At 33.3% G+C, this 23,121-nt stretch overlaps 2 protein-coding genes across 2 annotated transcripts; one reads left to right on the top strand and one right to left on the bottom strand.

The window, feature by feature from the left end:
* Nucleotides 1-2,452: 2,452 nt before the first annotated feature.
* On the top strand, nucleotides 2,453-10,148 carry LOC132748206 (sterol carrier protein 2-like; the record flags this gene model as incomplete). Its single annotated transcript, XM_060737767.1, is given in 7 exon segments — nucleotides 2,453-2,606; nucleotides 3,031-3,124; nucleotides 4,205-4,408; nucleotides 4,966-5,142; nucleotides 6,969-7,098; nucleotides 8,332-8,408; nucleotides 8,736-10,148. Coding segments are annotated over 7 exon segments (929 nt in total), but the record flags the coding sequence as incomplete, so codon positions are not given.
* Nucleotides 10,149-11,331: 1,183 nt separating this feature from the next.
* On the bottom strand, nucleotides 11,332-21,354 carry LOC132748205 (protein FAM151A-like). The gene is made up of 4 exons (XM_060737766.1): nucleotides 21,135-21,354; nucleotides 15,679-15,840; nucleotides 14,473-14,699; nucleotides 11,332-14,071 (listed from the first exon to the last, which is right to left on the bottom strand). The coding sequence occupies exons 1-4, from the start codon at nucleotides 21,301-21,303 to the stop codon at nucleotides 12,965-12,967; spliced, it is 1,665 nt and encodes a 554-aa protein (XP_060593749.1). The 5' UTR covers nucleotides 21,304-21,354; the 3' UTR covers nucleotides 11,332-12,964.
* Nucleotides 21,355-23,121: the final 1,767 nt, after the last annotated feature.

The raw sequence follows: 23,121 nt of genomic DNA, 5'->3' as shown, positions 1-23,121 counted from the left end.
CTGGATGTATATTTCGTAAAGGCTTAGCTCAGTAGGCAAAGCATCATATTTTATATCCAGGAGTCACTGTTTTGATAATAATCTTGCAAGGCGCTATGTCTTCATAGCAATTAATCTTGGAAAATTAGTGTAATAATTATTTGTCTATCATGTTTAATTCAGAAATCTTGAGGGGACATTTGTATATATTGGTTACTTATCCAGGAAAACCAGTATGGTAGACTGCCCAATAAGATGTGACCAAAAAAAGTGTAAAATTGGCGTAAATAACAAACAATAAACAAAATACCATAGAAATTTAGAATCTTGTTTTTGAGCATTAAACATGTTGTTGTGGCCCTATTGCTCAATTACAAAAATGTTCACATATTTTTAGCTCACCTGAGCATATGCTCAGGGTGAGCTATTAGGATCACTCTTCGTCCGTCGTCTGTCGTCCGTCGTACGTCGTCCGTTGTCCGTTCACACTTTTCAAACGACATCTCCTCTAAAACCATAAGGCAGATCATAATGAAACTTCACAGGGATGTTCCTTGTGTGAAGCCTTAACAAAGTTGTTCAAAGAATTCCATTCCATGCAGAACTCTGGTTGCCATGGCAACCAAAAGAAAAAACTTTAAACATCTTCTTCTAGATAACCCAAAGAGCTTGAGCTTAGATATTTGGCATGAAACATCTTCTAGTGAGTGTCTACCAAGATTGTTCAAATAAAAGCCCTGGGGTCAAAATTGGCCCCGCCCCAGGGGGGGTCATTGATTTTCCCTATATGCATATAGTAAAAACTTTAAAAAATCTTCTTTTAAAGAACCCAAAGAGCTAGACCTAAGATATTAAGCATGAAACATCTTCTAATGAGTGTCTACCAAGATTGTTCAAATAAAAGCCCTGGGGTCAAAATTGGCCCCGCCCCAGGGGGTCATTGATTTTCCTTATATGCATATAGTAAAAACTTTAAAAAATCTTCTTCTAAAAAACCCAAAGAGCTAGAGCTTAGATATTTGGCATAAAACATGTTCTAATGGATGTCTACCAAGTTTGTTCAAATAAAAGCCCTGGGGTCAATATTGGCCCGGCCCCAGGGGGTCATTGATTTTCCCTATATGCATATAGTAAAAACTTAAAAAAATCTTCTTTTAAAGAACCCAAAGAGCTAGACCTAAGATATTAAGCATGAAACATCTTCTAATAAGTGTCTACCAAGATTGTTCAAATAAAAGCCCTGGGGTCAAAATTGGCCCCGCCCCAGGGGGTCATTGATTTTCCTTATATGCATATAGTAAAAACTTAAAAAAATCTTATTCTACAAAACCCAAAGAGCTAGAGCTTAGATATTTGGCATTAAAGATGTTCTAATGGATGTCTACCAAGTTTGTTCAAATAAAAGCCCTGGGGTCAAAATTGGCCCCGCCCCAGGGGGTCATTGATTTTCCCTATATGCATATAGTAAAAACTTAAAAAAATCTTCTTTTAAAGAACCCAAAGAGCTAGACCTAAGATATTAAGCATGAAACATCTTCTAATAAGTGTCTACCAAGATTGTTCAATTTAAAGCCCTGGGGTCAAAATTGGCCCCGCCCCAGGGGGTCATTGATTTTCCCTACATGCATATAGTAAAAACTTTAAAAAATCTTCTTCTAAAAAACCCAAAGAGCTAGAGCTTAGATATTTGGTGTAAAACATGTTCTAAAGGATGTCTACCAAGTTTGTTCAAATAAAAGCCCTGGGGTCAAAATTGGCCCCGCCTCAGGGTTCATTGATTTTCCCTATATGCATATTGTAAAAACTTAAAAAATCTTCTCTTAAAGAACCCAAAGAGCTAGAGCTAAGATATTAAGCATGAAACATCTTCTTATCAGTGTCTACCAAGTTTGTTCAAATAAAAGCCCTGGGGTCAAAATTGGCCCCGCCCCAGGGGGTCATTGATTTTCCCTATATGCATATAGTAAAAACTTAAAAAAAATTCTTTTAAAGAACCTAAAGAGCTAGAGCTAAGATATTTAGCATAAAACATGTTCTAATGGTTGTCTACAAAATTTGTTCAAATAAAAGCCCTGGGGTCAAAATTGGCCCCGTCCCAGGGGTCATTGATTTTCCCTATATACATAGAGTAAAAAGTTAAAAATCTTCTATTAAAGAACCCAAAGAGCTAGAGCTGAGATATTTAGCATGAAACATGTTCTAATGGATGTCTACCAAGTTTGTTCAAATAAAAGCCCTTGGGTTAAAATTGGCCCTGCCAGGGGGAGGGGGGGGGCAAAAGTCATTGTTATTCATAATTTGTGTATAGTAAAATTTTAACATCATGAAATATCTTCTAATGGGTGTCTTCCAAGTTTGTTCAAATAAAAGCCCTTTGGTTTAAACTGGCCCGGCCCTGAGGGCCTATGTTCAGGTGAGCAACCCCAGGGCCATCATGGCCCTCTTGTTTCAAATTGTTATACATGTATTTTAGGTCTAGCTCAGTGTTCTGAGTTATGTTGGCAGTTAAGAGGTATGGCCAACAAGAGACAGGTTAAGGGTGCGAAGGTGGCACTACAACATAACATTGGTCTCGGAGGGGCTGCTGTAGTTGCTCTATATAGACATGGATTTCCCCAGAAAGCTGCGTAAGTTATAAATATATTATTCAGATGTATTGTTTTTTAGTCTTTTAAGGGTTTGAAAATAATATATTGGTTTTAAGGTTTAAATATTGGTATACATGTAGTTTGATTATTTTCATCTATTTAATGATGAAAGACTGATTTCTGAACAGTAGCAGAGTCGGAATAGCTTGTCATTGTAAGCTGTATGATACCTTCATCAGTTGGTCTTGCTTACCAAATGTTATGATGGACCATGGATAATTTAAACATCTGTTTACATTAAAATGCTTCATGATTCCATTTTATAAAGTGTCAACACATGTGACTAGTAAAAATTCAATATTTGCTAGAAATTTCATTAAAGAATCTTCAGAAGCTAGATTTAGAGTTACATGTATTTATTCTGGTAATATCTTAACTTTTTTCATCAATTTTCAAATTCTAGATCAAGATTACAGGCAATGCCTGCTAGTAGTGTGTCACCAGAGAGCTTCAAATGTAATGTAGTCTTTGATGGAATTAAAGAGATTTTGAAGCAGGTAATTATACAAGTTGAATGGAAAAATATGAAATTTCCAGTATGTTCAGCATTTGGCATAGACAGCATCAGCACTATGAGAGAGCATCAGCAAAAAATTAATGGACATAATAGGTTATTATTGCAGTCTGGTGTAAGTTTTACACATGCTGGAAAGATGGACAACTTTAAATGATGTCATTTTGGTGCCTTTGTTAAATAAATTGCGTGCTAAGAAAAACTTCAGTTTGTCGTTATGAATGAAACTGTAAATTCATTGGTTACTGTAGGAAAAAAAATGCTAAAAGAAATATAAATTTTTGTAAGTACATGTACTCCAATATCAGATTTATATGTACATGTAATATATATGTAAGAAAAAGATTTAAACACTCCCCGTTGTTACTGACAGTAAATATATCAGCTTGGTTGTAATAGTTAATGCTGTAAACAGTTACCCGCAAGTCAGATATTTGGGTCTGTACCAGCAACCAGTATAAGTTTTCTTAAGTTTATCAAGCATTTGTCAATAAAATATAATATGGTACCAACATTTCAATAACATTTGTATCAGGAAGTTGCAAGATTAATGCAACATTGAAAACCCTGCCCCACTTTCAAGCAAATAAAACAATGCTCTTCACCACCATGGCAATTAATCCATGACCTGACACACACCTGTCAGAGGTTTTATTTTAATAAATCAAAGTTAATGACTAGAGATCGAAAATTCACCTTGTGTGATCGTAATTACGAGTAGAATTTAAGAGAACTTTATGCAGAATGAGTAGAAAAATGTTGCCTGCACATTGGATTTAGAAGCTACTCGGCCTTCAGGACCAGTGACTGAAAATAATTTTTCACACCTTATGTCATTATTTATGAGTTCAGAATATCTTTTTTTTAAAAAGGTCATCAACTATTTCATTTTTTATACACAATTCAGGTTTTATACCAAGTGCAGGAAAGGGGATCCCATCTCACAACATTCCAAATTCAGCACATTTCTGTCATAGAGGTACAAAAATGTGATTCTGTTTAATAAACATGAGTTGAGTATTAAAGCAGTTCCTTTATCAACACATACATGTATTTATTTCAGGATGGTGCAAATATGGTAAAGAAAATGAATGGAGTGTTCTGTTTCCAAGTCAAGGGAGACAGTGGTGTTGGGATATGGGTTGTAGATTGTAAAAATGGAACTGGTTCAGTGAAGTTTGGTGGTCCTGCCAAGGGGGATGTTACCATCATGATGACAGACCAAGACCTTGTTGATCTTCTACAAGGAAAACTAAACCCACAGACAGTATGTTTTGTTTGATACAGATTAAAACCGTTGAACACATTGCAATTGTTTTGTGCTAGTGCCTGTTTGTTTGTTCTTCTTATGCCAATTTTGACACATTTTTGGTCATATTTCTATGGTCAATTCACCTTACCTGCTTTCCTGGATAATGAACCAGTTATTACCAGTTTCCCCACATATAACTGACTTCTAATCCAAAATGAATTCTTAATTAACATTCAGAGACAAATGACCATAATAATTATTGTCCAAGATTAGTTGTCATGGAGAATTTTTGCCTCACCTGCGGATCAAACCAGCATGTTTCATTTTGACATTGTTAAACCATATTGACATACAAGCTTTTTTGTCAATGATATATTGGATTTGTATGGATATTTGGGAACTTCTGAATGATAAACCCCACAATGTTTGAACTGTATCTTATAAAGTGCCTTTTACAACCTATTAAATATGGTATATATTTGTATAAGGAATGGAGAGAAAGACAAAGTATGCATGCAAAATTTTATTTTAGGAAAAACTTTACTGCATTAAAATGTATTGCTCAATTACAGGCATTTTTCAATGGAAAGTTAAAGATCAAAGGAAATACTGGTCTGGCAATGAAGTTAAAAGACCTAAAAATGCCAGAGGGTGGAATGAAAGCAGCACCAGCGAGTGGTAACTCAAAACCAGGGTCGGAGTTCAAAGTGGCACCTGTATTTGACCTAATTAAGGCAGAAATTGAAAAGGTAATATTCTTTTTAAGACCTGTATTTTTATGCCCCCGGGCATATAGAAATTGAACCGTCCGTATGTCTTTCCGTCCGGCCGTACGAGGTTAACCTAAAACGGCAAGTTGGATTTTTCTTAAGTTCTACCTGTACCAATGGCTTCATAATTTACACACTTACTAATCTATACAAAGTATATGATCTGGGCAAGTAACATAACTATGGCTTCCATTTGCACCAAGTTATGGCCCTTTTCAGCACTTAGAAAGTGAATAATGGTTAACCTAAACTGGCAAGTTGGAAATATCTTATGTTCTATCTGAACTAACGGCTTAATAATTTTCACACTTACTTGTCAATACAATGTACATGATATTGCCAAGTGATATAAATGTGCCATCCATTTTCCCAGTAATTTCCCTTTTTATCAATTTGAAAATAGGGCCTTGTATGGTTAACCTATTCTGCAAAGTTGGATTTATCAAAAAATTTCACCTAATTACTTAATTTATTTAATGATCTCTTTCATATTTGGTAGATGGATACCTTTATCGGTCCTCAAATTTTTTGTGGCGTTAGGCGTCTCAAGGTCAAGGTCACTTTGTGTAAAAAAATAAATCTAAACATTTCTGCTCATACAGCCTTTATTTTTAAGTTAATGTCTTTCATGTTTATAATAGTCATACCAAGGGAGGTCCTCTTCCTTTTCCTTTAGTAAGGGTCATTTGGGTCAAGGTCACCAATATCAAAAATAGATTTTTTACACTTTTACAGGTGTGTTAACCTAATTCTATCGACAGATGTCTTTATATTTTGTAGGAACATAAAATTGAGGTATTCTCATTTGGATGGAGGTAGGGGTCAGTTGGGTCAAGGTCACCAGTGCTAAAAATAGATTTTTACACTTTTGCTCATACAGCCTTTATTTATTGACAGATTTGTATTATAATTGGTAGGAAGATGGTATTCTTCCTTTGGATGGAGTTAGGGGTCAGTTGGGTCAAGGTCAACAGTGCTAAAAATAGATTTTACACTTTTGCCTATACAGCCTTTATATATTGACAGATTTATTTCATATTTGGTAGGAAAATAACTTGCATGATATTCTTCCTTTTGATAGAGGTAGGGGTCAGTTGGTCAAGGTCAAGGGTACCAATTACAGATTTCTACACGTGATTGGTTTTCTTCCATACAAATTAGCTACTTTACTCTCTAAAGTTAAATTATTGACAACAGTGAGCGCGGGGGCATTTGTGTTTATCAATCACAGATTCTTGTTTATTAATATTTCTTCATGATATTTGGATAAATAAAGTTATTCATTCCAAGTATGACTTTACAATTTCGATAAAATTTCAATATGTAATTGATATTATTTCTAAGGTCATAAGAAATCATTTCTTGCGATCAACGAAAGAATACATCAAAACTGATAAAGGGAAGGATAAAATTATAACCCTTACCTTGATTGAACTGAACTTGATCGGCCTTTTACTGTTGATATCTGTGCAGTCTGACCAGGCTCTTTACTGTTGGTAGCTCAATTTTAGTATTGTGATATTGAAATTCCTTTAAGTTTGAATGTAATCTTGCAAATTCAAAACTGGACACAACTATTATACCAATTCAGCAGGTAATGGGTTAATTCTCTTGGTTAGCATCAATAATATGTTATATGTACCATTAGTAAAGCTTGCAAGCTGCTCTCAAACCTGATAAAATTGATATATCACCAATGTAAAGTTCCAAATTAAAGAGTGTTCCTAAAATTTTAATAGGAAAAGGTTGAGTTACAGGAAATTATATGCTGAGACACTAGTCAGATAACTGTGTTCTTGTTTTAGGATGGAGCCAATATTGTAAAGAAGATGAAAGGAGTGTTTTGTTTCCGTGTGAAGAATGCCCAGGGTAAGGAGGGTATATGGATTGTTGATGCCAAAAATGGTACAGGATCTGTGTCACATGGCGGACCAGGTATTTAAAAACTTTATTACAGAATTATATACCATTATTTTTTCATTGGTTTACATGGATTTTGTATATTTATACCAGGATTTCCAATGAAAAACTCTGGTTGTAAAAAAGGTGAATGTTGGTGGATGGATGGGCAACTGGGCTTAATCAATTTCTTGTAAGCCATATTCCACCTAATTTTTTTTATTGGATTTCAACCAGACTTTTACTGAACAATTGAGATCAAGTGCTTGAAGTGTTTTGTGATTTGATCATTTTTAGCTCGACTATTCGAAGAATATGAGAGGTATTGTAGTCGCCCCGGTGTCGGCGTCAGCGTCCGCGTCGGCGTCTGCGTTGGTTAAAGTTTTTTGTAAAGTCAAATATCTCAATTATTACTTGAGATATTCAATTGAAACATACAATACTTATTTATAGTAACAAGGTACATCAGATAGACAAGTTTGATAACTCTGCCTACAATATTGACAGAATTATGCCCCTTTTTAACTTAGAAATTTTGGTTAAAGTTTTTTGTAAAGTCAAATATCTCAATTATTGCTTGAGATATTCAATTGAAACTTACAATACTTATTTATAGTAACAAGGTACATCAGATTGACAAGTTGGATAACTCTGCCTACAATATTGACAGAATTATGCCCCTTTTTAACTTAGAAATTTTGGTTAAAGTTTTTTGTAAAGTCAAATATCTCAATTATTGCTTGAGATACACATGTATTCAATTGAAACTTACAATACTTATTTATAGTAACAAGGTACATCAGACTGACAAGTTTGATAACTCTGCCTACAATATTGACAGAATTTTGCCCCTTTGGAACTTAGAAATTTTGGTTAAAGTTTTTTTGTAAAGTCAAATATCTCAATTATTGCTTGAGATATTCAATTGAAAATTAAAATACTTTTTTTATAGTAACAATGTACATCAGTTTGCAAAATTGCAGAACTCTGCAATACTGTTTAATTAGACTCTCTAAGGCCTATAACAAGAATTTATAAAAAAAATTAGCCCTTTGTAAACTTAAAAAATTTAACATTGTCAAGGCTCTTTTACTATCAAGCACTTAGAATAGTCGAGCGTGCTGTCCTACAGACAGCTCTTGTTTAAAACATTCTGGCCACATGTACGATATTGGCTGTTTCTTTCCTGTTACTTGTTTGATAAAATATTTTTATTTATCTTTTAAGTTCCCAGTGAGATATTTCAGGTCTATATATTATTATTTTCAGCTAAAGGAGATGTAACTATAGTAATGAATGATGAAGATATGCTCAATTTAATGTCAGGAAAACTTAATCCACAAAATGTAAGTGTTTTTTCCCCCCTAATTCTGACAAAAATCTTCAAATTTATCATTTGCTTATTACAAAAATCTTCAAATTTATCATTTGCTTATTACAAAAATCTTCAAATTTATCATTTGCTTATTACAAAAATCTTCAAATTTATCATTTGCTTATTACAAAAATCTTCAAATTTATCATTTGCTTATTACAAAAATCTTCAAATTTATCATTTGCTTATTACAAACACCTTTAAATTTATCATTTGCTTATTACAAACACCTTCACTTTTTATTATGGACTTGATATGATTATTTCTCAGTAAAACTTATTGCAATGTCTACTTGCAGGCATTTTTCCAAGGCAAGTTAAAGATTCAAGGGAACATGGGGCTAGCAATGAAACTCAAGGAAATTCAACCAAAAGGACAGTCCAAGTTGTGATGTGCTGATATAACTGTGATAATAACATTCTGATGCATGTTGACGCTCTACTGAAATATGAAATTGTGACCAAAATAATCAATCCATTATATGTGTGCTTTCTGTTTGGACATATGTAATATCTGATAACTTAATTGATCAACGACTTAAACTCAAAAATTCCCGAACTTAATAGATCAATAAATTAATTTAATTCTCAAAGTCAAGTCAAAGATTGAAAGAGTCTTGATAATTGAATGCTTAATTTTCATTTCATAGTTATTGTAATGTTGATTGATAATTTACGGATTGCACAAACTAAACTCTTGAAATTTATATTTGTGTGTAAATACTTGTAACAAAGAATTATTTTATAGGCTGAAAGATTTTTATTTCTTTGTTTGATTATTTTATATAGCATGCATCAAATTTAATCAGAGAAAAATTTATAGTGCTATTTATAATTTATTTTTTTGAAGATCATGCATATTTAAATCTTTAGTTAAAATGTCAGGAAGTAATTAGCCTTTCCCACCAGTAAAGAGACAGGCTAGTCTGCACATTCAGGTAGTCTGACCAGGCTATATACTGTTCATAGACTAAATTTTTATCTTGATTTCCCTAAAAATCTATAATGATCAGTTCCCAAAACTTTATGAAGCCGGACAAATCCATTTAAGAAACAGGTTTAGAGTTCATGGCCTAAGACATTATGTCAGTTGATGTACATTCATAATTGATTATACTTGCAGTTTAATTGTATCAGTTGAAATTGATTCTCATATTCATCAAATTGTTCAATATACAAACTCTTGAATAATTAATACATTGATTTAACATTGAAAGTATAATTGATCAATATAAGGATGACTTTTAAAAACTTCTTCCTAGCATGAATAAATGTAGATGTGCTTGACCAGTAAGAATCTTTTTAAGGGATGGTGGGGGAAATAATTTTTTTATATATATTCTGACCTCTATTTATTGTTACATGTCCTCGAAATAAGACATTAATTGTTATGGATTTTGAATAAATAATCAGTGAGTCAATGTGATTTGCTTGTCAGATCATATTTCTGATCTAAATTATGATACTGATGCATTATTTATTAGTGGGACTTGGTTCTATATTACACATTACATAATATTTTTGATTATGACATGTTTAATATGCTATTTTGTTGAATTGAGAAGCATGTATTTTCTAATTTATCAATATTTTTTTTTAATTCAGTTGCCTAAGAATTGTGCTTGATTTTTAAAATGACACATACATTTATTTAAAAAAAAGATCGAGACACTGTTCATCTGTTTGGAATAAGACTGTCAGTCAAGAAAATACTGTAAACAGAATATATAATAGGATTTAAGTTACAATGCCTTCATATTGTTGGGTATATGAGTACTGATATTTAATATACATGTATATGCTTATGATTTATAGAAATTTACATATTTTTGCCTTCACAGACATTTCATATGAAAACAAGTGATTGCTTAAGATATAGAAAAAAAATAAAAAATATAATGAAATTATATTGTTATGTTCATTTATTGTTCATTCATGGACTACATGTATTATTTTTGTCAAAGATACAACAATACAACGCCTTTCCAACTGCATATGCCCAACAACTACAATATTCATGCAAATGCATCTGAATATGTGTCGATGCTATTAAATCGGTCAGATAAAGAGCATTCAATAATGCATTAAGAGTTATCAATTTCTTAAATGCCACCTCATAGAACTATTAAAAATCAAATGTGAGAGTTTAAGGGAAAAATACTACAAGTTTGTATAAATGATCTGTCTGTCAAGAATATAATCTACAGTATTTAACTCCATAATCAGTAGGTAAGCAGGTATCTGTTTTATCACAGACATAGCATGAGCTAGCTGGATAGCTTCCTTATATGTAGCTTTGAAGGCCAAGCGGTAGCCAACTTACCTTTCACTTGCCCCCAATAAGCTGTGAGTTTGAATCCCACAAGAGAAATTTCTTTTAATGAGTTATACCTTTAAGGACATTGGTTTTACTCTGTGACTTCTTCAGCTTGATATAATGTAAAGATTTTTGAGGTCTTACTCCCCTTGTGGCTGTAGGCTTGCCTTTAAGAGTTGAGGCATCAGAATTGCCACCACCATTTATCCCAGCATTATCGTAAGAGTTTATGTATCTTTTAGCTCCATCAGGTGAGGTGGTTTTGATCTCTGGTGTTGTAAAGTTTGTAACACCAAAGGTTAGCCAAAATCATCTTTCCTGTTTTGGCACTATATGACCAAAATTATGTATAATTCTTGTAATGTTAAGACAGTGGCCATTTGAATTTTTTAAATATGATGCAAACAAAAACTGCTTCCTTGCATGAGTAAATTGAACCCTGTAGCTGAATTTACAGCAACAACATTAAAGGTTTAGTAATTGTCATTCAGTAATATTTGAATACTTGGCCACTTAACACATGTGACAAGATTTTATCCTGTATTTGCAATGGAATAATAACAATATACAGCAAACTTGGAGAAAATCATTTTATTATCAAAATATGAGTATACTGTTTATAAAATGTAAAATAAATGTATCACAATATCATCAGTTGATATGTACAAAAAATAAAGCTATAGCAAACAATCATACCACAATCTTATATTATCTCTTGCATAGACTAAAGTTCTAAAACATTTACCCCAAGTTTATTTGTATTTCATATATTTGTTCATGTATAACAATAAATTATAATAGCAAGGTCTACAGATAGGTGGCTTTTTTGCACTATCAAAACAAGAAGTAACATAATTGAATTACTACAAGAAACAAATTGATGAGGTTACTGTAGAAAACAGCTTGAGTGATTGACTGCACCATCCTAAAATCCCATCTTGATCTCTTTGTATTCTAACTTTCTAAAGATCAATCCATGTGTTATAATTAAGGTATGTTTTTTTTTCACTTCATAACAAATATAAGCCAACATAATGAAATAATCAACAAGCAAACCACTGAAAAAAATTCCAATACCTGTAAATTCAGGCACTAAATTAATACTTGTAAATATGTAATTACTCATTAACCTAAGGTTAGTTATTCTATAATAAAACCCTGTAGCATTCTTCAAAAGCAATTCTGATTATACAGCATGTATACATGTATTATAGAATACATTCAACTAGTATAACATGTTAAGAAGACAAAAAAAATGCTTAAAACTACTAGACTTAGTCATGTAAAATGCACAAATTCAAAAAAGCTCATTTATTGCCGTAATACAATTATAAAACACTGATCTATGGCCTTATTATTAATGCACATACTTTAAAAACTGAACATGACTTATTCTTTAAGCTGTAGATTTTCTAATGAGATGATGCTATAATAATGCTTTAAAGTTAAACCTGAGCAGAAATACAATTTGCTATACATAGTGTTATTCACTGACTAGGAATAAATTTGATAAGAGTGTCAGATTTTTATACCATTCTGTGTTGTATAGAACAAAATTGTTACGTTAACAATTTAACCTGCTGGAATGAAAAGTAATTAGCCACCAGAATAGAGCCAGACCAGCGTGCATGTCTGTGCAGTCTGACCGGGCTTTATTCTATTGACAGCTCAGTTTTTTGTATTGAAACACCGAAATCCCATTAAATTCAAGCAAGGCAAATCCATTACAAACATTCAGCAGTTAAGGTTTAAAATTTAGCTGTCCCAATCATTCGAAAAATTGGCATTCATACAATATATTTATATGTACTTATCAGAATTGGGCACATTTGTTAACATATAATTCTGGTGTAAGCATTCATTCTTGTTAATAAAATGATTTGATGTGAAAACAGAAATTCTAAGTTTGACATATAAAATGAAAAATAAGTCATGACTTCACATGATTTGACAGTATTTATCACCTTGTTGTGCATGATACTAATTACCTCAGATCTCAGATATTCAGAACCACTAGACACATATTTGATTCTATCTATATAAATACATTATTTTTGAGAAATAAATCTACAAGGAGTAATACCTCAGAAAATATTGATTAAAGTGGGAAAAAAGTATGAATATACATGTAATTCATTTGAAAATATAAATGTGGAATGATGAAAAAAGTTACAATTATTCTTTAAAAGAGGTCTACCAATTTATAAATCACTACGTTTTGTATTTAACAGTCAACTCATCAATAATAGCAGTCCTCTTGCTGTCTTCCAGTTTCACAATAAATGGATGTTCTACTGCTACCCCACCCACTTCAGTGGGAATGGCCACTCTCATCTGGGCAGCAATCCTCTCGCTAGGTTTCACACTCTCAAGAGTGAAACAGTCGTGTAATACTGTGACAGTGAATAGAACTTCTCTACCTGTATCAACCACACTAAACCTGTAGCAGTTCGCTGACCCAGGCGTCATTCGCTGACTCTCTTTAAAGCCTTTCCCAGGCAAATTACTGCTCTCCACAACGATTTCACCATCAAGTCCTATGAAACATTTAATACCTTTAATATTTTCAAAGTCCATGTATGAGTTTGAACGTACTATAATGCTCAAACCTGTCCGTCCGTCCTCCGGCTGGAGATTTTTACGATTCAAGAACTGCACACGTCCCTGCAATTTGATGTTATCAGTGGGCTTGTATTTAGCCTTTGTGACCATATACACTGCTCGACTTTGTAGTACAATAGCCTCAGTACTAGGTAATATAGAATGGGCCTCCATATGAAATCCCATCTTGACCCATGCTTCTGGTCTGAATATCAACGTATCCCTCATCTCAACTCTAGCATCTAGTTTCTGACTAGACCTGTGCCTATTCTCCCTCAAATAATATTCCAGCTCTTCATTGGTCAGATCAAAGAATGCTTTATGAGGTGGGAATTTGTAACTTGCGTACATCAAATTCTCATGGTAATTATCCTCAATGTCCTTGGGATCCTGGAATACTAAAAGTGAGGCCCGTGTGTTGTCAACTAACCATTTAAGCTGTGGGACAGAATTTTGTATGAATGACGCTCTTGCTTCATATACTATTGGTGGTTCGAGTTCCAACTTATAGACAACATGGTACATGTCTAGGACCATGTCCCAGGTGTATCCACTCTGACTCAGATCTGTATGGTGCCCCGTTGTCCATCCAAGAGATATTGTGCATTCTTTAAACATCTTACGAATGACCTTGACAAACCTGATTGGGTCAACTTTAGGCACACCTCCCCATGGACCCTGAAGTACATTGGCATGAATCCAAACTGGTACTTTCAACTGCAAAAGAAAACCAATCATTTATATTGCATACTTAGCTTTCATGAAATCATTCCTTAACTTTATTTCAGTAACCGATGATTTTCCACCAATATGACAAGTTTTATAATAATTACACTGTTAATTCTAGGCCAAAAAAGTTATAAAACAGTTCAAGTATTTGTATATGTACATTTTGTAAATTGGAGATTGGTTGTCCAAATTTTGCCCCTTTAAAACTTACAAAAAATCTATTTCAATTCCAGCATAGAATATCCTTAGGGTAGCACATAAAATATTTTTCTTATTCAGCAAAGTAAAAACAACTGAATGATGTAAGCCAAAGAGCTTCTTAGAACAAAACACGACAGAAGTACATCAAATCATTTACATATGTACTTTATAACATGCAATTTAATCACCTCTTCCTTCCTATTTTTCAGTTTCTGTAATGTTAGCTCAACAGCATCCATTGCTTGAAAGTCCAGCTTTATTCCTTTAGTGTTAGCTTTAATAACCGCATCCAGCCAGATATCAAATGTGACTTCACCGTCAGTGTCTGGAAACTGGGCCATCACAGGTGTGAGCTCTTGTGTCTTTGTCCCTTGACCCCGCAACATTATATCAGCCTCAACCATGTGTACATCCTCTAAGGATTATATAGAAATTTCTTTTAAACAAGCTGGCAATACAGATAACATCTCTATTCTCTTTATAAACTGTTCTTACGTGTTTAACCCTTACTCCACTAACTATCTTAAATGGACTTGACCATCTTTCAATCTGGACAAAACCGTTTATCATTTTTAGGGAAAAATTTATTAATATGTACTGACTGTAAAGTGAACATTTGATATGTATATGCATTGTACACAAGAATAAATGAAATAATGGAATGAAAGTGATAAAAAAATACTTCATAACATTTAGAATACAGAGGGAATAATTATAATTATACTGCATCTTTTTCTTAATTAAAAACAACACAATTATAGATTAATAATATCTGTCATATGTTGCGGTTCAGATCGGAATACCCGTCCCGAGGGGGCCCAGACCATTGGGCGGTAACGAGGCTTGCAGAGTTACCGCCCATGGGCGGGTTCCCGAAGGGCGGACATTCCAATCCGAACCGCAAACATTGTCAGATATATTTTTTCTCGCATATTCTGCTATTTTTTTTCATATTTAAAATGTTTAACCTAAATAAGATATTTGTTCATGGAAATTAAAGTAATTTCATCCATAACTATTTTCTTACAATAGCGTATGAATTTAGAACTTTAATAACAACGGGGAAATGACGTCATCCTAAAAGCACATAGTTCCCTTCTAAAATGACGTCATTTTAACGTAGCGCATTCATGAAATGCGCTAAAATGACGTTGTTGTATGGCAGGCAACTAATCTGGCACCCCCCATGTCAGATGAAAATTCCGGCATGGGTAAAACTCACGGAAGCGCCAGTCTGCGTTGTAAGAATACACAAGAGTGTTCTTTTCATTACAAAATTGAACTCTTGATTAATAATATCTTAGTATTATCTGCTTTATAATTTTTCGACAAATGTGTGGCATGTACGCCAAATATCATGTAACTTCTTTAATAAATCATCAAGTATTACTTACTACTATAGAGGGCTCGTTCCAATTTCTCCAAGGAATTAACACCACGAGCCCACTTGATGTTTGCACCATCATCATCAGACTCTGGGAAGAATGCTATAATATCTGCATCATTACCAATCTGTAGCATACCCATCTTGCTCTGCATAAATCTTGGTACCAGGCCTTAAATATACAATGTTACAAATAACATATATATATGACATTTTGAATAACAAGAGATCAACTTCTTCATCTAAGTTACATGTAAAAAGGGACGTAATGCCTGTACTGATTTTTGAATTATGCCCTTTGTCTAACAAACGTGCCTTGTCATGATAAGCAAGTATTCCTAGTCTTATGTTGACAACTTTCAAAATGTTTCAATAAAAGTTTTTGCACAACAAAAAATCAACCATTATAGCTTAACCCTTTTTCTCTCAAAACAGACATGCTGAAAACTATGTGTACCAAAGTTATTTTAATTTACTTTTGACTTGAAATACTTGTTCACTATCAATTAAATAATGAATGCATTTCTTTCAGGCATTTTTGTTTCATAATCGACTTTAAATATTTTTACAAATTTCTTAAAAACAATCACACATATTATTTTATTCACTTCAAATTATCAAGGATAGATAATTCTGATAAGCAGTTTTTCAGAATTATGCCCCCATTTATACTACAGTCACGTACTGAAAGAAAAATGGAGCAAGCTGCTTCTCAGGCAGCTGTTGTTTAAATTCAATACACACAACCATGTACAAAATGTAATAAAAGACTCTTGACAATATAAAATTTCATCAAAGTCATGCAGTTTTCCCCAAATCCAAACTTATGCAAAATTTTTACTTTCCAAAACTTGCATTTTAACAATAATCTTGAAATTAAGAGGCTTAGATTTCCAATTAAAATATAAAAAGCCCTGATTAAATATGACAACAGGCTAAATTCATCATTATCTTATTGTCTTGCCACAGACACTATTAATAATGGATATCTCAATTTCTACACAAGTAATTGCAGGGCTCACACTAGCTCAAATAAAATAATAGCCAATATTTTCAACTTAAAAAAATAATAGCCAAAAGTTCAGCGGACTATTCATGAATTAGCGATTAACAACATAAGCAGTTGATTAAATAAACATTACATTTACATAAAACTTTCAGTTTTATAAGGATTCTCAAATAAACTGACACATGTGTGTATATTGATAACTACCTTTTTTAAATAGAACCACAACTTTAATTGTTATTATAGAACAGAATAAAAACGTTATAATTAGTATAATTACTGTACAAACAATAATATTAAAGATTCATTATAACTTTACATAATGCTGTTATCAGACAACTTTTTTGTTTGTTCTAATCAAATTTTGTCAGCTATAACCACTGTCAATTTCCACATTTCGCACAGAACTGGAGTAGATCTAGGTCATATTAGCCTATAGAAATAACACAAGTTTGCAAACTCATTCACAGAATGCAGCCTTTTTTCTGAATAATTTACTGAAAAATATCATCATCACCAATGAAATACAAATTTTCTGCCATAGTTGTAAAGATTTTTAAACAGAACATAGCTTATTTCACCTTTAAATAAATATCAAAATTATCGGTGTCGCGAAAATATGTGACAATCGGATTTGTCCTGTTTTCTGAAGAAATATTCACAATTTTGGTTGTTGTGCAAATAGTTGTTTGGAAGTTTATACTTTTTAAATATTTTACGATTGTTTTTTACTGGCGATTTAGTTAAGTAGCTTATAACAAAAAAAATATCAAAATTTGCAATTGCTGCAATTCACGGTAAATTTTTGGTATGTCAATATCCAGTTTATCAATTTTAAAACGATTTTTGTGGCTAATTGACGGATATTTGATGGCTATTATAAATGCTGGACAATATCTTTAAAGTACTTATACAATTATACATCTCGCATGTATTTTATCACCTCGGGCAATATAGTTAGCAGCACGTGACCGGTAAAAAGTTGACACTCAATTTCATGCACCCCGCTGGTGTTAATTGGGTCTACTGCATTCATTATCGATTTTTACACCTTATATAAACGCTGTTGGAAGAAAAAAATATTCGCCAGATTTTGTAGCCAAAATGCAAAAATAATCGCCAATCTTATAAAATAATCGCAAATGGCGACTATGGCGACCGACAGCGTGAGCCCTGAATTGTACCTATGTGCTTTGAAAAGGCTGAAAGAGAATATCCCCTAGGTACTTGATTCAAACTCATAACGTCCAGATAGGGAGTTACTGCCAGTGGTGATGGTAGTTTTCACTCCAGATAAGTACAGTAAGTCACACTGAATTAACCAAAGCACAGTTCACTCACCCAGTGTTGCATCTAGAATTTCAAAATTATGGGGGATTGTCCCCCACTCAATTGAAAAATGTGGGGGATTTGAAAACAAGAGGGCCATGATGGCCCTGAGGTCGCTCACCTGTATATAGGCCCCCCCAACCCCCGGGCCAATTTTTACCCAAGGGCTTTTATTTGTTTATTTGAACAGACTTGGTAGACACCCATAAGAAGATGTTTCATGCTAAACATCTAAGTTCTAGCTCATTGGCTTTTTTAAAAGAAGATTTTTAAAGTTTTTACTATACACATATAGTTAAAAACAATGTCACCCCTGGGGCAGGGCCAGTTTTGACCCCAGGGCGTTTATTTTAACAAACTTTGTAGATATTTACTTAAAGATGTTTCATGCTTAATATCTTAACTCTAGCTATTTGGGTTTTTTCCAAAAAAGATTTTTAAGTTTTTGCTATACACATAAAAGGAAAATAAATGACCCCCCCCAACCCCCCGGGCGGGCCAGTTTTGACCCTAGGGCTTTTATTTGAACATACTTGGTAAACACCCATTAGAACATGTTTCATGCTAAATATCTCAGCTCTAGCTCTTTGAGTTCTTTAAAAGAAGATTTTTTAAGTTTTTACTATATGCATATAGGGAAAATCAATGACCCCCTGGGGCGGGGCCAATTTTGACCCCAGAGCTTTTATCTGAACAAACTTGGTAGACACTCATCAGAAGATGTTTCATGCTAAATATCTTAGCTCTAGCTCTTTGGGTTCTTTAAAAGAAGATTTTTTAAGTTTTTACTATATGCATATAGGGAAAATCTATGACCCCCTGGGGCAGGGTCAATTTTGACCCCAGGGCTTTTATTTGAACAAACTTGGTAGACATTCACTAGAAGATGTTTCATGCCAAATAACTAAGCTCTAGCTCTTATAGTTCTTTAAAAGAAGCTTTTTTAAGTTTTTACCATATGCATATAGGGAAAATCAATGACCCCCGGGGCGAGGCCAATTTGGACCCCAGGCCTTTAATTTGAACAAACTTGGTAGACACTCACTAGAAGATGTTTCATGCTTATTATCTTAGCTCTAGCTCTTTGGGTTTTTTAAAAGAAATTTTTTTAAGTTTTTATTATATGCATATAGGGAAAATCTATGACCGCCTGGGGCAGGGTCAATTTTGACCCCAGGGCTTTTATTTGAACAAACTTGGTAGACATTCACTAGAAGATGTTTCATGCCAAATATCTAAGCTCTAGCTCTTATGGTTCTTTAAAAGAAGATTTTTTAAGTTTTTACTATATGCATATAGGGAAAATCAATGACCCCCGGGGCAGGGCCAATTTTGACCCCAGGGCTTTAATTTGAACAAACTTGTAGACACTAACTAGAAGAGATGTTTCATGCTTAATATCTTAGCTCTAGCTCTTTGGGTTCTTTAAAAGAAGATTTTGTAAGTTTTTACTATATGCATATAGGGAAAATCAATGACCCCCTGGGGCGGGCCAATTTTGACCCCAGGGCTTTTATTTGAACAAACTTGGTAGACATTCATTAGAACATGTTTCAAGCTAAATATCTTAGCTCTAGCTCTTTGGGTTCTTTAAAAGAAGATTTTGTAAGTTTTTACTATATGCATATAGGGAAAATCAATGACCCCCTGGGGCGGGGCCAATTTTGACCCCAGGGCTTTTATTTGAACAAACTTGGTAGACTCTTACTAGAAGATGTTTCATGCCAAATATCTAAGCTCTAGCTCTTAGGGTTTTTTTAAAAGAAGATATTTAAAGTTTTTTCTTTCAGTTGCCATGGCAACCAGAGTTCTGCATGGAATTAAATTCTTTGAACAATTTTTAAAGGTGACCACCAAAGGAACATTCCTGTGAAGTTTGGATGAAATTGGCCTAGTGGTTTATGAGGAGATGTCATTTAAAGTAAAAGTTTACGGACGACGGACGGACGACGGACGAAAAGCGATCACAAAAGCTCACCCTGTCACTTTGTGACAGGTGAGCTAAAAATGAGGGGGACATACATTTACCCTACAATATGACATATCGAATAGAATTCATTTATTTTACATTCAGGCATTTTTGACAGCTATCGTCCGCTCAAAAACGGAAGTAGAATACTACAAAACACACGCGAGATGACTCAGTCGGCTGCTACACGCGATTTAGTATGTATTTTAGTCATAACCACAAGTGAAAACAAACATGGCTGAAGCGTTCAAGATACGATGAAAATAAACTGAATTAAGTTGAAAAGATTGTCAGATGCGCGACTTGACGCGCACTGACTTCATCAAAATGCGCGATCTGCATAAAAAATGCGCAAATCGCGTGGCCTAGATGCAACACTGCTCACCACATTGTTCCTGGGCATGCTGTCTGGCAAATTACCAGTACTAGTTGCCTTCACTTTCGCAAGACACTGATAACTTCTGTACATGTATGCCAGAGCAGTGTTAGTCACGTACAGTGTGAATGATTGTAGTCCAAATATTTAAATGTAAACTGCAGACTTGAAGCTAATTTTTACAATAGTCAAAACCATTTTGACTTAGCATTTAAGTTCACATTTTCTGATAAAAGTAAAACTGTAAAACACAAATTCAAAGTCTTTCAATTAAGGACAAAAATTTTTTATAATGATTGTAGACAGGATTTCATTATCAATCACAACTTTAGTGACCTGCAATGTCCGGGAATCAAACCCGAGTCAACCAATTCACAACCCAATGGACTAATTATTGAGCTAACCTGATGGCTATGGGAGTTATTGTCAGGTGTCATAACAACCTTTATACCACTCTGCCTCCACAAATAAACCTAGCCTAATTAATTTGGCGTGAACGGTTTGACCCATTTTACAGACTTTTTTTTTATTACTGTCAAACCGGAAAAAAGACAGCGCCCGTCCAAAATTATCTCGGTGTCTCTTTGACAAGTCTAATTAGTTGGACTAAAATAAACCCATTAACTAATGAGTCACAGCTCAGTTCGAGTTATGAATTGTAATGAATTTGACTTCTTTAAAATCTTTATATTAACTAAAAACGCTATCATTTTAAATGAAATTTCATTTTCCAGAATATTCCATCGATAGGAATCACATCTAAATTTAGACAGGTAAAAAATATACCTCCATTTATGTAAATCCACAAGAAAAGAGCAACTGCAATGCATACAGTTCTTTGGACAAGATGCTTCTTAATTTGAGGGTTGGATATCAATCTTCCAATGATTTCGGCATCCTTTTTGGGGTTAACTTCATAATGCATTGAATTAAAAAAGTCTTTCACGTCTTTCATGTTTGTTTGTTGCTGTAATATATCTAATTGTATGGTTTACTCTTTTTGTTTCAAGAAACAACCGAATGAAAGATAAAATGTAAACCAGTCAAAAATTAGCAATGAATAAACTCCGTATTAAACGTATGTAATCGTATTGTATAATTATTCTTCCGTAACATTCCGCATTCAATATCATACGTGTTCATACATAATTATTCGAATAATAAAGAAAAGATTATTCACCATGGTGACATACGCGTTCCTGGTATTACGTAAGAACACATTTCTGTTAATTAATCCGCTGAATAATGTAGTTATTAACATAATATTTAATTTATCATATAGAGCTAGATTCTACTTAAAAAGTGTTTTTTTTCTTCATTTATTCGTCTTAAATATGACGCTCTTTATACGTTTGTTTAATACAAATTTATGACATCACATCAGAATATATGCATGTCTGTGCCATATCATCTTTACGTAGAGGTCAAAATATGCAAAAATAGCCCTTACTAGTCAAGCAGTAGAAATATGATAATAAACACTGCAAAATCTGTCAAAAGTCGCTCATAATTAATTTAACATGTACATTATTACTTGAATCTTTTTACATTTCTTAAAATATTAGAACACTTTTCTCAAGTTTGATTTTTTGAACAATCTGCAAAGGATAGTAATGTAATATACACAGAATTCAATTGAATATCGTTTTTTTTCTGTGCTTTTTAGCTGGGTTTGAGTGAAAAAAAAACGTTGCAACGCTTTTCTTTTTGGGTTATTTTGCAAAATGATTCTTCTGAAAAGAGTGAGTGAGTGACTGATCTGAAAATTTGCACACAAGTTATACATGTAGGTCCAGACCTTTATCAAATGGTACACATCTTTGGAAAATATTCCCAATCCCGTCTTGTAAAAAAATCTCAGTGGAGCCTCTTTAATGTTAAATATTTAAGACTCGTTCAAAACAATAGGGAACTCTTATTTTGAGCAAGACAAGTCAATTTTGCAAATTTTGCAATGAAATGTTGAAATATTAAACTTTTAAAAGAGCTGATGTCTCTGTTCTTTTATTGATGACCTCCTCCGACAACAACAAACAGTACAAGAGTTTAATAAGACGTTTATTTTTTTTTACAAATATAAATCTTTTGCATTACAATGTGAAGAACGAAGATCATATAGTTTACTATGGATATTCTATAACTGAGTGAAATATGTCAGACAATCATAAAATAATAATAATCATAAAAATAAAAATAAAACAAATAAAGAAATTGTGATCAATTGTAAAAATAATTAATTTATTAATTTCATTAATTTATTAAGTATAGGATAGTGGATGAGTGTCGGTTCAATACTGGATTTATTGAACGAGATTACCAAAATTATATTACGCGAGCCTATTTCAATAAGTCCACTACTGAACCTAAACAAAATATAATATTGAATTCTATTATCATATACCTAAAAAGAACCATTTTTTCAGAAACAAAATTCATTTTTTCATTGACGCACCTACAGTACAACACAATCATTAGCACGCTTTAAATAACGCTGGCAAATGAATACCGTTTTTACGGAGTCGTGAAAGGGACACGAGTATGTGAGTAAACTATATTTACTGCAAATAATTTCTAATCAAATATGCTATGTAAACTTAATTATTTATTGGCAAACATATTATATTATTTGAATCAAATGAGATGTTCTATTAGTTCTAGACTTTCTTTGGTATTGTCTTTCTCTGTTAGCTTTAGATCTGCCACTAACAACTTTAATTTGACGCCCAACAAAGTCCTCCGACTTCTTCATTTTGCAAGAACTGAGAGATCCATT

This window comes from Ruditapes philippinarum, unplaced genomic scaffold, assembly GCF_026571515.1.
Source record: "Ruditapes philippinarum isolate M1 unplaced genomic scaffold, ASM2657151v2 ctg14602_1_1_1_1, whole genome shotgun sequence".
Taxonomy (NCBI): Eukaryota; Metazoa; Mollusca; class Bivalvia; order Venerida; family Veneridae; genus Ruditapes; species Ruditapes philippinarum.
The sequence above is the reverse complement of the archived record's forward strand: the minus strand, read 5'-3'. Positions and strand labels throughout refer to the sequence as shown.